General features: G+C 51.2%; 1 protein-coding gene across 1 annotated transcript; it reads left to right on the plus strand.

Moving 5' to 3' along the window:
• Window positions 1-1,196: 1,196 nt before the first annotated feature.
• On the plus strand, window positions 1,197-11,698 carry Batf3 (basic leucine zipper ATF-like transcription factor 3). The gene is made up of 3 exons (XM_034513550.2): window positions 1,197-1,429; window positions 3,749-3,853; window positions 11,211-11,698. Exons 1-3 carry the CDS (start codon window positions 1,361-1,363, stop codon window positions 11,391-11,393), a joined length of 357 nt encoding a protein of 118 aa, XP_034369441.1. The 5' UTR covers window positions 1,197-1,360; the 3' UTR covers window positions 11,394-11,698.
• The last annotated feature ends 3,543 nt before the right edge of the window (window positions 11,699-15,241 follow it).

Raw genomic sequence — 15,241 nt, forward strand, 5'->3', positions numbered from 1 at the left:
CACACACACACACAGAGTATGCACGCATGCACACACATTATGTTGCTGATAGAAGAGGGTTAGAACTAAAATTTGGGCGGAAGCCTAGCATGGAAAGGCTCTGCTGGTAATGTGTGGTACCTGGACACTGGCTATGCCATGACCTACGAGCACACATGACCTCCTCTCCTCGTGCCTGAAGTCCCGCAGACAGGTTCAAACAAGTTCCTCTCTCCAGGCTTACATCTTAAATCCTGGCACAGAGCCATGCACACTGGGTGGGGACTCAGAAAGGCCACCTCTCCCACTGCCCAGAGATCAGTAGGCCAAAATGAACACGCGAGACAGGCTCCTCTTGTCTGCCTCCCACCGGCCCCCCAGTTCGCGGTTAGCTTTCCTTCCCTATGTACAGACCACAAACCTGCAGCCACTAGGGTTTTTTGGGGTTTTGTTTGCTTGTTTTGTTTTGTTTTTCTTTGCTGGGCACAGTCATCTTGACTTTGTATTTTAAAACCTGGCAGACAAGTGAAGAGGGATGAGGTATGTCTCTACCTAGTCTGGCATAAACACAGCAACCATGTATTTTAGTTTTTAGTAGGTATCACCTTAATCTTGAAGAAGCAAAAGCATCCCGCCCATGGGACCCTAAGGCCCATGATCTCTGAATGGGTGAGGATGGACGTCTAGCGTGGCAGATACTTTTCACGGTTTCAGCTCACAACCTCCTTTTACCGCTCCCCACCCCCAACCCCCGCCACCCCCCATCAGAATTCGCTCTCCGAGTCACCTCGCCCCCTCCCTCCCACTGCGGTGGAAAAGCATTGAGGCTTCCGCCGCCCTGGTAGCTCGGACGGTCTCCGCCGTGGTCCCTGCCCACTGGCGCCACCGATCCAGATGCCGCCTCGCGCGAAGGAAATCCCCCCCATCGCCGATGACCCTTCATCGGGGGCGCGAAGGGACAGTGAAGCCACCGAGCCACACACTGGTGCTTCTCACCCGAACTTCCCAGGAGCGGCCGGAGGACCGTCCAAGGCGGCGCAGCGCCAGCATCCCGTCCCCACCCACTCGGGGGTCTGCTTCGTGGGTGGGCTTCGGTGCTGCCACGTGACTTCCACGAAGAGCGGGGCCCTTAGTGGAAAGCAGCGACTTGGGTGGGATCCTGGACCCCGAGGTGCGCCGAGAGGGCGGGGAGGAGGAAGCAGGGGCGGGGTGGGAGCAGGGGGCGGGGACGGGCCGAGACTGGACGCGGGTTGTGGAGGCGGGCACCGCGGAGCCGGGAGAGCGGGAATCGGCGGGGCGGGGCGGCAAGTGCGGGGATGCGGGCGGAGCGCGGGTAGCAGAGCCCCCACGTTCAGGGCGCCCCGTGTGGCGAGCGCGCGGCATGTCGCAAGGGCCCCCCGCGGGCAGCGTGCTGCAGAGGAGCGTGGCTGTGCCTGGAAACCGGCCGCAGGTAGTTGACACGCGGGCCGGGTGCGGGGACCGGGTGAGGGTGAGGGCAGAACTCCAGGTGAGTCCCCGCTTGCGCCTCGATTGCTTGGGAAGGTTGCATCCCCTCCGGACTCGGTGCCAGACACGTGAATCCGCGCTGCTGGGGGCCGCTGCATCCTTGCCTCCTGTGGGCGCTGGAGGGAGGGGGCCCGGAGCTCCGATACTATGAATTCAGCCCAAGGGGGCGGTTCGTCCCTGCATCCAACCCACTGGCTAAGATCCGCATGGGGAACGATGGACCGGTCAGCCTGCGGGTGTGGGGTTGTCTCTCTGGTGGGTAGACTCCACCCCCAGGACGGGTGGAAACTCCTCGCCCCTAAACGATCAGTTTCTTCTGCTGTCCCCAACTTTCAAAGCTGCAGTCACAAGAAGCTGAGACCAAATAGAGACCACTGTTGGAACACTTCTTGGCCACCTGGTTGCTTTATCAGGAGACCAGGTCTTATCTTTCTTAGTCAATCCCACCCCCCAACCCCACCCCCACCCCCGCTCCCAACACTCTGCTTGATGTAGTGTCCCAGAATGACCCTGGAAGTTTGAGCCAAGTAATTGGAGTGGCCTTGTACTATTGGCTTCGACTAGCCGAGCTTCAGTTTCCCCATCTTTAGTATCTCCTGAGGATGTTTGCACAGGTCATGTGAGCGATGGATGATTTGTAGAGCGATGGGTGATTTCTGCTGAGTGGGAAGGTGTGATCATTTGTGATAGGTGGTAGGGCCAGTTCAGTGACAGCTCTCAGAGGACAGGAGGTCCGCTGCCCCTTGCCCTGAGACTTGTTGGCTTTGGAGAATAAAGAGACATTGTTTCCTGTCAAGCATGAGTGGGGATCCAGTGAGGTCAAATCTCAAGTTAACCTGACTGACCACTGCTGGGGGCAGCTGTCCCCAGCGCCTAGCGGAGTTCCGAGTACAGGGCAGGATCTTAGTTATTATGTAGTTGAAAGAGTGGGTGGCTCGTGTTTCTAATAGGGTTTGTGAGGGTAAAGCTGAAGTTACATTGTTTATATGGCGTGTCCCCCTGGATGCTCCACGTATGTTTTGGGTGTAGTGATGGAGGACCTTTTGGGTGTAGTGATGGAGGAGTGCAATCCCAGAGCTAGGGAGGAAAGGGAAGGGCCAACCTGGGCTACATGAGACTCTGTTGAAGAAGGGAGGGAGAGGGAGGAGGGGGACTTCTGGAAGACACGTTTTGACACCTGTGTTCTGAACAGTGTCTCCATGCCACTCCCAGTGCTGGGTTTGCTCTCTCTTCTTCCCTATGCTGGGGATTCTTGGCTGAAGCCCTGAGTTTGTACACCAGCCTCTGGGGTTTCCCATGCCTTGGGATTATACCCCGAGCCTCACCAGGTCAGGCAAGAACCGATCACTAAGCTCCCTCCCCATCCAGACACCTTTTGGACTCAGTCTTGAAGGACATTTTTTTTTTTTTCTCCCTTGATGGTGTCTAATGCAATTCTGGAAAGCAAACCCTTTCTGCCCAGTAAGCTCTCACCTCGGTAAAAGTTTTTTTTTTCTGTCTGCCCACTTCATGCCACCTCATGAAGAATTTTTGGATATTTGGTTAAGAACTCTCAAGACTCATCACAGATTTGCATTTGGAATAACCCTGACCTCTGAAAAGAAAATGTCAGGCAAGCGTTTTTCAAGAGAGCACGCCGTCATTAGTGTTCCAGAGTTTTCCACGTACTGGTAGAGCTGTGTGGTTGCAGTTAGTAATAAATGCGTAATTATGGTCTGTACCAGTTTCAGAAGGACTTGCCAGAGTGTGGTAGTTTATAGGCTAAGCACGGCAAATTCTAGAGAGCATATACCTCGGTGTTCTCACTCTCAGATGAGCAGTGACGGTACCACTCTTCCAGGCAGATGCCCTGTGGGGCAGAGGTTTGTGAATGTTGGTTAGGGGACCAGCAGACCTGAGTTCCACTTCCCACTCACCCCCACGCTGGCCATGATACCTGGACAACTTCCCTAACCTGAGTCTCTTATTCCTCGTTGTCTCTTAGTATTTTTATTTTTTGCGGTCCTGGGTATGGAACACGGAGCCTCACATATCCCACACATGTGTGGCGCCACTAAGCTGCACCCCAGACCTCGTATTTCTCATTTTAAAACGACAGTCTTTCTATACATTTTTCAGGATGGGGTGGAGATTAATATCAAGCAAGGCCCCAGCGCAAGGTGGGCTGCGTAACAAAGGCCCTCAGTAGCCCACTGGGGCCGCAGGTGGAGCTCGGTGAGCAAAACGAGAGGCTGAATCTCACCTCACCACATGTCATCCCCAGAGCCCCAAGGATGATGACAGGAAGGTTCGAAGGAGAGAGAAAAACCGGGTTGCAGCTCAGAGGAGCCGGAAGAAGCAGACCCAGAAGGCTGACAAGCTCCACGAGGTGAGCCTGTGGTCAGGGCAGGACCACAGGACAGCCACAGGGACAGCCATCCTCTACCCAGGGGGAGGGGGCAGTGATGCTATCACTGTGCTCATCACCAGTTCTTCGAGTCTGGCTCTTCCCAGCCTACTGCTTTTCTTCCTTATTCACGGGCCTCTTCCTCTCAGCTGCAGCCCCTGGGTTCTTCTGATGCTTGATTTTTCTCTCACTATAGACTCAAACAAAAGCTGGATGTAGGGGTTCCCATACCATAACTCTCAGGGAGGTGGAGGTAGGAGAATACCCTGCTTGAGGCTGGTTCAAACTACAGAGAAACTGTCTAAAGAAACAATAACAACAATAATAGTCATTAAAGTTCTGGAGGAGCAGTTCAGTGGCGTGCTTACCCAATATGCTCAAAGATACCCTGAGTACCACATAAATAAGCATGGTGGAACATGCCTGCAATCTCAGCATGCAGGTATAGAGGCAGAGAATCAGAGGTTCAAGGTCAACTTTGTCTTTATAGTGACTTTCAGGCTAGCCTTGGCTACATGAGGTCTTATCAAAAAAAAAAAGAAAGAAAGAAAGAAAGAAAGAAAGAAAGAAAGAAAGAAAGAAAAGAGAAGAAAAAGAAAGAAAAAAGAAGAGAAAAAATTACTGGAAGTGATGGCATATGCCTTTAATCCCAGCACTCTGGAGGCAGAGGCAAGCAAATCTCTTGTGTTTGAGGCCAGTCTGATCTACATAGTGAGTTCCGGGTCAACCAGGACTTTATAGTGAAACTCTGTCTTTAAGAATCTGGGTGAGGTGGTGCTTGTGAGGGTCAGGAGTTCAAGCCATTTTTGGCTACATAAGTTTAAGGTCAGCCTGGGCTACATGAGACCCTCTCCCAACCAAAACTAAAAGCTGAAGAAGCTAAACAAAGTATCTCTTTATGCTTTCAATTCCCTCTCAGATTCTTGCCTCCTCCTGTGCGTGGTGGTTTGATAGAGAATAGCCCCTATGGGCTCTCTATCCCCCTCCCCTCTCCTTCCCCTCTTCTTCTTTCTTCCCCTCCCCCTCCTCCTCTCCCCTCTCACTTCTCCCCTCCTCCTCCTCTCCTTAAATGTTGGTACGGTTTAAGGTGTGACACTGGAAGCTTTTTCATCTTGCCTGGGCTATTTCTCTGTTAGCCGGCCCTGCCACCCACACTTAACAATCTCTTCATTGCCTCCAGGCGTGCCCAGTGCTAGTGTCAGGGCTTCACCTCTTGCTTGCGTGTCCCCAGGGCTCTGTTGCAGGATGCACAGGCTGAATGTGGTCTCTTCACCCTGGACTTTCTCTTCTCACGTGGTAGCTGAAAGCACTTAACCACCTTTCTTATCTCTCAGATCAGGAGCCTATACTGAGTCTATGTTCTCTGTTACTGAATACCACAGATTGGGTAATTGATAAGGAAGACATTATTTGGCTCAGGGTTCTGGATGCTTAAAGGTCTGAAAATGTGGAGTCACATCTGCTCAGCACCTAGTGAGGGCTTTGTGCTGTGTAGTCGAGTGCTGGTGGCAGGATGGACAGACAACACGTGAATCAGAGGACTCTGTTCCACAAGCAGTCGCCCCCACTGTAAACCATCCATCAATTAATGACTTAATCTATTTGAGGCAGCACAACATCTGTGACTCATCTCCCCAAGGTCCTCCCTTCTGATGTTGCTGTTTTTGGGGACCAAGTTTTCAGGACAGCCAGTTGAGGGGGGGGGACACATTCAGCTCTTACCCCAGGATTCTGCTTTGCTTGGGCCGCATTTGAAACCCGCACAATCACATAACCAGGTCTGTCGAGGAGTGGGTGATGTTTCTATTCTTAACTGTTCACTGGTTGGTGTGCAGAGTTCAGATTTCCCATAGCTTCCTCCTGCTGTGCAGTGCCCTCTAGCTCTCTAGCCATGGATGTTTCCCCAAAGCTGGTCTGGGGATCCAGCTCAGATATTCAGTTGTTAGGAGAGGAGAAAGGATATCTGAAAACTGCAGTCAGACCACATTGAGAATGTACACACTCCAGGGAGCTGAGACCCCGGGTTAGGACCCCACAGCTTGGTAGGCACTGTCTTGATCTTTGCTGAAGGCAGGGGCTGAGGCCTGGAGGCTGGGGTCTCCAGATGGGCGTCAGGGAAAGTCTTCTTGTTCCTAAGGTCATTTTGTTTCTGGGTGTGTCTTGTCAAGTAGCCTCCTCAGGGGACCAAGGCCTCCTAGTTAATGTCTAGCCCTATATTCAGATCATGTGTGCCCTCTGGACAGCCAGCCCCACCCCTCAAGAATCCCCTAGTCCAAATCAGGTGTGTTGCCATTTGTAAGTCCTAAGTGATCATGTGTACAGACATAACCAAGTGTCCATGACAAGGCTTTTCATGCAACAAAGTCTAGTACATCCAAAAATACTTATTAAGCACTTCCTGGCAGGGCGTGGGGAAGCCTTGCTGTGGAGTCTCAAAGAGAAGAGACTTCATGTGTGTCCTTGGGAAGCACAGGATTCGTTTCCTTCTGCTGCTGAAATGAATTCCAGCAAATTCATTACCCTCTCATGCCGGCAGGGAGCCGTCAAAGTGCATTCCACTGCGCTGCAATGAAGATGTTGGCAGGGCCATGCTCCCCCTGAGAGGGTTCATTTCCCTTCTTTTATCAGCATCTAGGGAGCTCCTGGGTTTGTGGTCTCCCATCTTCAAAGCAATACTGGTCCCATTGCTCCATCGCCTCCTAAAGGCCCTGATTCCATTGGGCCAGCTCGGATGATCACCCTGATTCACTCTTCCTTAGTCTCACCTGCAAAATTCCCTTGTTAAATATCATTTCTGTAGGATGGAAGCATCTTTAGGGGCTGGTGTTCTTCCTGCCACAGATGGTCACAAATGCCCCGATAACCTTATGTGTGCCAAGAAAGGGCACGCAAAAAGGGTACATTCATTCTCTCTCAGTGTCTCACAGCTGGACTTGATAACCAAATGAACCAGGAACTTGGTACTGCAGCCTTTAGGCCTGCCCTGTCCCTTGTAGAGCCAGGGATGACACACTGACACAAGACCCTGACATGGGCTGACAGCTGTGCCCTTTCTAGAACAGGGAGAATCAATCCGCAGCCAGTCCCCTATTCCTCATTGGGGTTAGAGACACAGGTCGGGGAAAACCACCTCTGTGTGTCAGGTGGGTCAGGACAGGGGCTGCATCTGCACATTGAGCATCGAAGCTGTGGACCTGGCTTTACTCAGTTGCTACACTCAGGGTCGCTAGTCACAGGGGACATGAGAGAGTAAGAAACTGTCTTAGGAAAAGGAAAGGGCAGAAAGACTGTGGAACCCAAAGGCACCCGGTGGGGAATCCCTGTATGGTACCTCCCAGCCTCCTTTAAGAGCCATAGCTGTGAGGAGTCCTTGTTTTATGTTGGGTAGGACACTAGTTGACTATCTCTGCATCGTGGAGGTGGGGTGCTGGTAGAAAGTAGGGTACACAGTATTGTCACTGAGATCCAGCGGATGGGGTGCAGGACACATGACACATCTCTGTAGATTGTGCTGGAAAGCCCAGGGGACCCGTGGGACTCCCAGGCCACATCTAAATTGCAGAAAGGACACCATGAGTGAAAACCTCACACCTGATACTGTGAGGGGAGTGGCCCAGGACCTGGGCGCTTCCATAGCCCCTCCTCTCTCCCAGAGTGCAGAGCAGGACCCTGAATGTCGCAGAAGCTCTGGTCGGGTGCTTCTCTCCGAGGAACACCACAATGAAGGGGAGTGTTTGGGACAAAATGGCCCCTTCTCTTCTGTGCCCCTCACTCTGGTCATCCATGAGCTCTGCATACTTTGGTCTCCCACTTTCATGAGTTCCTTGGCTCCTTCCCTCCTCCCTGTTATCCATTACCCAAGCCCATGGCCTGTCCCTCAAGATAGAATGGTCCAAGCTGAGAGCTGGGTGAAGCTGACCGGCTACTAGGAATTTCCCTCAAGGTCACAGTTGCTGATAGTTGTGGTGACGTGTCCCTTACCCTCAGTGTCTGTGCTTCGCAGAGGACGTTGGGCGGCATTTCTCTCTGGGCAGCATTAGGCTGAGTGTGCGTTTGCAGACAGGAATGAAGATCGGTAGTGCCACACTGAGGGTGACTTAGAAGTGGGTGAGGTTTGACCAGATACCAGAGATGTCAGACTGAGAAAGGATTTTGAGTCAGACAAGGGTGGGAACACCAACAGCCCTGGAAGCCTTAAATGTCACAGGCTGACAACTGACTTGAGCAGTGTGATTGTGGTGAGCGTTGCCATGGGACTGTCCAGACTGCATGTTGGCAGAGAACGCTGGGGAAGGACACACACGGTTTAGAAACTGACGATGACACAGTTGGTACAGCCTTGCTGGCGACACCATCTTTTCTGTTTGGAACTGCCTTCGTACAAGGCTTAGGACAGGCCAACTGTAGAGTCCCGAGATCCTGATTCTGGTAGCTACTGTGGGGAGATCTGGGCCCACTCTGCCAAAAGGAGGAGAAATCGGTGATGCATGAGAGTTGGGGTTCACCCTGACACTGGGGATGGGGTCCCAAGTCTCCGGGCCTCTCAGAGTTTACTGTCTTGTTTGTGACTGTGTTTTCCTGAAGCCCCGCCTACCCCTGTCCATCACTAGCTCTGTTGGTCATTTCTGTCCTCTGCCTCAAAGACCCTGACCCTAGAAACCCCAGGACAAGACTCCCAACTGCAGCATGATTGGCATTGGGTTCCTTTACTGTGTGCATTGGGTGGATGCTGGCCTGGGCCCTGAAGGGTGCTGAGCAAGGTACCCAGCTTTGTCCACTAGATACACGGTCACCTACAGTGACACATCCTCAGGTGTCCTCAGAGGAATGCTGCTTCATTACATCCCCATTCATTGGCCGTGTGCATTAGTGCCACGTGCCTTGGCATTGCGTGTGGAGGTCGGAAGACACCTGCATGAGCATCAGCTGCACCCGATAACACCAGTTCTTCTAAGACAGTCTGTCTAGCCAGACTGGCATCAGACTCAGTAGGCAGCTGAGGCTGACCTTGAACTTCTGATCTTCAGGCTTCTACCTCCTCAGTGTTAGGATTATAATTATATGTGGTGCTGGGGAGGGAACCCAGGGCTTTGTGGATGCAAGGAAAGCATTCTACCAAGCAAGCCACATCCCCAGACCAAGCAACTTAGGCTTTGAGGCCTACCTGGTGTATATATATATGATATTATATATTATATATTATATATTATATATTATATATTACATATTACATATATACAATAATATATACAATAACATAATTATACAATATATTATATAGATATATACAAATATATATAGTAGTTGTGTGTGTGTGTTCTGTGGCCTCCTCTACCCCTTTCCAAGGCCTCTTTTTTTATAAGATTAGTCCCACCTGGATGTTTTTACTGCTTCTTTTTTTTATTCCCCCTCCTCCCCATTCCACCAGTTCAGTAAAAGTCCCTCAGCTGGCTTAAGAATAAAACATAAATTCCAAGAAAGAAAGTCCCTATGGGTAAGAGGAAGGGACTACAGGAGAAGCATGTGGAACGAGATGGGTGGTGGAGGGAGAGTCATAGATATGAGCAAAGTACACACCACACACCATGATGAAATCTTTTTTTTTTTTTTTTTTTTTTTTTTTTTTTTTTTTTTTTGCACAATGCATATGTGTGGAAAGAGACTCGGAGGAGCTCTCTGAGACCAGACCTTCTGGAGAAGGCAGATACCAAACGACCCTGAGGATGTTCAGAGCAGAAGTCTGAGGAAACCATGGTACCTCAGGGTAGAATCAAGTTAAGCATCTCTCAGTATGCCAGAGACAAAGATCAGAACCCCCAGGCATCTTTCTGCAGACTCAGGAACTTTAGAAAGGTTGTGTGGAGTATGGAATCCAGTGAAAACTGAAATCCAGTGACGTAGCTTGCTGGGACTGTTCTTTTCTGTGATCTGTCTCATGCACAGGTGCAGGGCACCAGATCTGAACACCAGGACTTCAGCTGGTTAGAGTGTAGGGCACTGGATCTGATCTGTAGGTGGACCACCAGGGTAACAGAAGACGGAATAGGGACATGGCACGGGTGAGGCCAGACTGATCCAGGACAGCCTGCAGGAGGGAGGAAAAGCAGATGCTACCCTGGGCAGAATTCTGGAGTGGCCTTCCTGAGGTGGCCTCTGTCTGCAGTCCCTTTTGGGTCCCTGAAAGGAAGAAAGGGCCTGAGAGGTGTGGAGAAACAGCTGGCATAGCACACGGGAGTTGGACCATATGAGCTGGTTCTGAAGAGGGTGCTAGAAGCTCCTGGGGCTCTTCGTGAGGCTTTCTGTAGACTCAGGGAAGTCTCCAGTGGCTTAGGTCCAGCACGAGGTGGCTGATCCCCAAATCAGCCCCCTGCATGCTCCCGAGACCCACACACTGCATGCTGGGGGGTAACATTTCTCAGTGAACCTGGCAACCTGGAGTGTGTTACAGATAGTCACCAGGAGGCCAGAGGGGCTGGTAGTCCTGCCACAGGGAACTCGGAAGACTTGACACATTTAGGCTCAGAGAACTTCTAAGGGGGAAGGATGAGTCTGTTGCCTATCATTTCAAGAACTGAGGTTGCAAAGCACTGGCTTCATCTTGTGTGGCTCCCTTAGGTAGAGCCCAGGTCAATGGGCGGATGTTGAGAAGAGGAGTTTTCGGTACAAAGAGGATGGAGTATTGCAGAAATGGCAGGGACTGTCCCTTGAAGATAGGGTGCCCAACCCAAGATGAATGTGTGAGCTAGCCCTGTATGTGAGAAGTTTCTAACAGTTTGGGGGCGGGGAGGTGGGGGGAGGAGCCGAAGACGCTCTTTGATCTTCAGCTCTGAGCCTCTACGGCCTAATGCTGTAGAAACAAGAGACAGCAAGTGTCCGTGCACTGTTAGTACAACCAAAGGCATGCCGTTCTGGGTTCTGGGTACTGTTCCAGGTGTTGGGATGTCTGTAAGCCCACCAGAACCCTTCATAAAGCAGGTCAGTGTTCGGGAGGAAGGCTGACGCAGACGGACAGGAGGGACGACTTTGAAATGATGGAGATGTTCTCTGAGTGTTAGCACAGGTCCTTGTTTCTGCCACGATGCACTGAATCACAGACATTTAATACAGACACACTTTATGTACATTATACTTCAGTAGTGTCCATTTAGAAAGGAAAGCTGTACTTTTAGGACAATTTCGTTCTCCTGGAAAGACAGAGCTGAAGAGTCTGGTGTAGCTCAGGCTGGCCTTGAATTCTTGACCCTCCTGCGTCTGTCTACCTCCCAAGAGCTGAGTCCATCCATGGCTGGGCTCCTCCACACCTGCCTCTGCCTGTCCTCTCTTTCTCTCTCTTGAACAGGAGCATGAGAGCCTGGAGCAGGAGAACTCTGTGCTGCGCAGGGAGATTGCGAAGCTGAAGGAGGAGCTGCGGCACCTGAGCGAGGCGCTGAAGGAGCACGAGAAGATGTGCCCACTTCTGCTATGCCCCATGAACTTTGTGCAGCTTCGGCCGGACCCCGTGGCCAGCTGTCTGCCACGATGACACCCCAGCTTGCTCCTCCTTTGTCCGGCTCGGAACCTTGGTTCTCGGAACACTCAAGAGTTTCCCTACACACCTGTGTCCAGGGGTACATATGGTTGTGCCACTCCAGGGAGCTCTGGGGCCAGCCTGGGCTCAGCATTGTGATCTGGGTCACCTGACTTCCGGCCCCTGCGCAGCTGCTCCAGAGACCCCAGCGGGAAGGCCCTTTGAGTCGCTGTCTCCTCCCTCACTTTGGCAGCTAGCTGGTCCTGTCCTTAGGCAGGATCTTTTCGTCTAGAATTTGGAAAATAAAGATAGTTACCATGTTTCCTTTGTCCATCTTCTTGGAATGGAGGGTACGCAGAGTTCCTCCTCTGGGTAGATCATCCTATTGCAGGTAGCGCTCCTGTTCATCCATAGCAAATGGGACGAGCCCTTGGCTACTGCAGAGCTTAAGACTGGGATTTCCTTTGTCACCGGGGCTCCCAAGAAGTCTTTGACCCAGTTTGGTTCCAGAGAGCCGAGCTGACTGTGGCTCACACCTGTTCGTGTTACCCACTCTTCCATCTGGTGTGGCTTACTTCAGCCATAAAATTGCTGTCTGTCTGTCTTTGAGATCTTACTCTGTAGCCTTGACTGGCTTAGAACTCAGAGTAATCCTCCTCCTGCCTTTGCCTTTCTAAGTGCTGGAATTACACCACACTGGTGGAATGTTTTTCTTCTTTAAAAAAAAAATTATATTGTATGTGTATGCCTGAGTGCGTGGCGGTGCCCATCCAGAAACCAGCCCTGTAACACTTTAATAACAGGAGTCCTCGGAGGTCAGATGTCGGATCCCCTGGAGTTACAGGGAGTTGTGAGCCACCACTGGTGCTGGGAACCAAACTCAGGTCCTTTGCAAGCACAGCGAATGCTTTTAACTGCTGGGCCGATTCTCCAGCCCTGAGAATTTTGTTTCTGGTTGGGCCTCCCAAACTGCTTGCCCAGTTGGGTCGTTCATCACCACAGGATCAGTGGACAAACGGCCAAGTAAACAAGCATTCGGGAAGTAGAGAAGAGCAGCTCTCTTTCCCAAGCACCTATTCTTGCAGACTGGCGAGAATGCTGAGTAGAGCCGTGAGAAGTCCCAGGAGAGCAGACTTTGCCTCTCCACATTTTCCCTGGACTCTCAGTGTTGTGGAAGTTGGAGCCATCTTTTTGTTTGTTGTTTTTGTTTCTTGTTTGGTTGGTTTTGTTTGTTGGTTTTTTGTTTTTTCTTATTTATTTATTTATTTATTTATTTATTTATTTATTTATTTATATTTTGAGACAGGGTTTCTCCGTGTAGCCCTGACTGTTCTGGAATTCACTCTGTACACCGGGCTGGCTTCAAACTCACAGAGATCTGCCTGCCTCTGCCTCCCGAGTGCTAGGGTTAAAGCCTGCCCCACCGCCGCTTGGCCAGATGGAACCTTCTTATAAAGGGAACAAGAATCAGGGACAGAAAGGAAAAGGACTTCGTTGTAAGTATGGATGCTAAAAAAGAAAAACGAAAGAAGAAAAAAGGGAAGAGAAAGAGGTTGTGCTGGTGAGATCACGCAGCCCGTGAAGTGCTTGCCTTGCAGGACCTCAGTCGAGTCCCCATCCTTCATGTAACTGGAAGAGGCCAAGTACCCTTGGGGCACACCCACAGCCTTAGCACTGCGGAGGAGAGGCAGGCAGAGCTAGCAGGCCAGCAGTCTGGCTCAGTGGTTAAGTCCTGGGTTTAGTGGAAAACCCTGTCTGGGGGACATGGAAGAGAGTGAAAGAAGAAAAAGGGGGGTAAGCACTGGAGAAGGACTTACAGCGTTGACCTCTGCCCTCCATGTGCATGAATGCACATGTGCTGGTACACATGAACATGTACACACATACCATGCACACGCTAACAAAGTAGGAGAGACAAAAAAGCAACAAGAGGAAAGAGAATAGATTGTAGTCCTTCCCGGGCAAAGGGCTTGACATTGACTACTTCTGTAAGCCCCCCTGTCTTGGAAGGCACCCTTTCCTCCTGGTCTCTTAACTTGCAAGGGCTAAAATTGCACAGTCCCTTTCTGAGGCTTAAGAAGGTTGGTGTTAGAGGACAAGGTTTATGTCTGCTAGGAGAACCACAGGATACTGCATTTTAAGTCCATGAGATGTTAAAGTCGTGCCTTCTGCCCTTCAGTTTATAGATGAAGGGTCTTAGGAGAGGAAGGCACAAGTTCAAGAGTTCTTAGAGTTGGGCCAAGGTGTCTCCACCGCAGCTGGTCAGGGCAGGCTCCTACCACTTGGGTCTGACATGTTCTTGTAGCAGGATGTTGGCAGGGACTGCAGTTAAGGATAGCCCATCTGTGAGGAGTGGATTCAGAGCCTCAGAAGCAATCTACAGATTCTGTTGATTGTTTCCTAAACATCCTAGATCCACCCACTTAGTAACAATATGCAAACTGCTCTATCTACTATCAATAACTCTATTCAAATTAGCTTCTGAACTATTGAGACTCCCTCCCTAGCTGCAGGGTACACAGACCCAGACCATCCCTACTTGTTACCTAGAAACCATGCTCTCACAGGCAGGAGACCCAGACAAGGATAGCCAAGGTGCTGGGATCAAGCCACCTCTGAGGAAGCAGAGTAGGATAAGTATTCCGAAAACTAGACACTCTGCTCTGAAGAAGTGAAAGTCCTGTGTGGTGTCAGAAGTTGTCACGTGTCTGGGGGAGATGAGGGGCAGGGGACTAGTGGCCGAGAATGGGATTCACCCTGCTGTCTTCACTGTTTCTGTGGCAGAGGCTGTGTGTGAGGCCTCAGGAGGGGCTGCTGGGTTTTGGGGGAGGGGAGTCTGCTGAGCAAGGCTCCCAAAGCATAGAAAGTGTTAGAGAGGGAGGAAGCTGGTCCTCACGCCCACACAGCCACACAACTTCCTGTCCGAAATCCTGCAGCATTTTGCACAAGACCTGCCTTGAACAGCTCGGGTGTTTCGGGGCTGCATTAGGTCGGAGTTTTACCCTGGAACTTCAAGAACAGTGACAGATAGGAAAGTGAAAGACTTGAAAGCCCCTTCTCTTTCCCAGTGATGGGGCCTTTCTCTGCAGCCATGGGTATACTTACTGACGGGAGGCTGTAGGCTTGGCCCCAGCTACAGCTACGAGAAAGGAGCAAGCCCTGATACTCACCAGAGTTCCTGCCTTCCTTCTTCCTGCAGGAGGTCCTGCTGGGGTTATCTATGCTTCACAAGAAGGCTTTTAAGAGAGGGGGACAGGAAGGAGGGAGATAGTGGTGATTCAAGGATTCTGAACCTGGGGAGACCCCACCCCGTGGGACAGCCGTGCTGCTGAAGCAGAACCCTTGAAGCAGAAATGCAGCCCAACTTGAAGTGTGAGCAGTCAAGGCTAGAGTCTCAGCACTATCCGCACTTAGAGGCGGCAGCTTCTCAGGACTGTCCCTGCAGAAACCAGCACTGTGACACTTTAATACAGTCAGATTGACAGGGTCTAAAATCATCTGGGAGACAAACCTGTCTGTGTAGGTGAGGAACTTTCTAGAAGGGGTTCACTGAGGAACCACCTTAAATGTGGCAGCATGATCCTGTGGGCTGAGGTCCCAGGCTGAAGAAAAGGGAGAAAGCAGGTAGAAGGCCAGCATTCTTCTCTGCCTCCTTACGCAGATGAGATGTGGCCAGCTGCCTCTCCTTCGGCCATGTCTCTTAGCAGGCATGATGGCCCACAGCCTTTCTATGGATTCGATCTCCAGCATCACATAAACCAGGAGAGGTACCAGTGTAATCCTAGCACTAAGAGGTAAAGAGAAAACGATCAGAAGTTCACAGTTATCCTCAGGCATAGTTTGAGGCCAGCCTGGGGTACAGA

This window comes from Arvicanthis niloticus, chromosome 10, assembly GCF_011762505.2.
Source record: "Arvicanthis niloticus isolate mArvNil1 chromosome 10, mArvNil1.pat.X, whole genome shotgun sequence".
NCBI classification, from domain to species: domain Eukaryota; kingdom Metazoa; phylum Chordata; class Mammalia; order Rodentia; family Muridae; genus Arvicanthis; species Arvicanthis niloticus.

Bases quoted from the DNA above. Each gene is read 5' to 3' on its own strand.
- Batf3 (XM_034513550.2), top strand. From the start codon at position 1,361: ATGTCGCAAGGGCCCCCCGCGGGCAGCGTGCTGCAGAGGAGCGTGGCT. The intron at 1,430-3,748 runs GTAGTTGACACG...TGTCATCCCCAG, and splicing joins TGCCTGGAAACCGGCCGCAG to AGCCCCAAGGATGATGACAG. The intron at 3,854-11,210 runs GTGAGCCTGTGG...TCTCTTGAACAG, and splicing joins AGGCTGACAAGCTCCACGAG to GAGCATGAGAGCCTGGAGCA.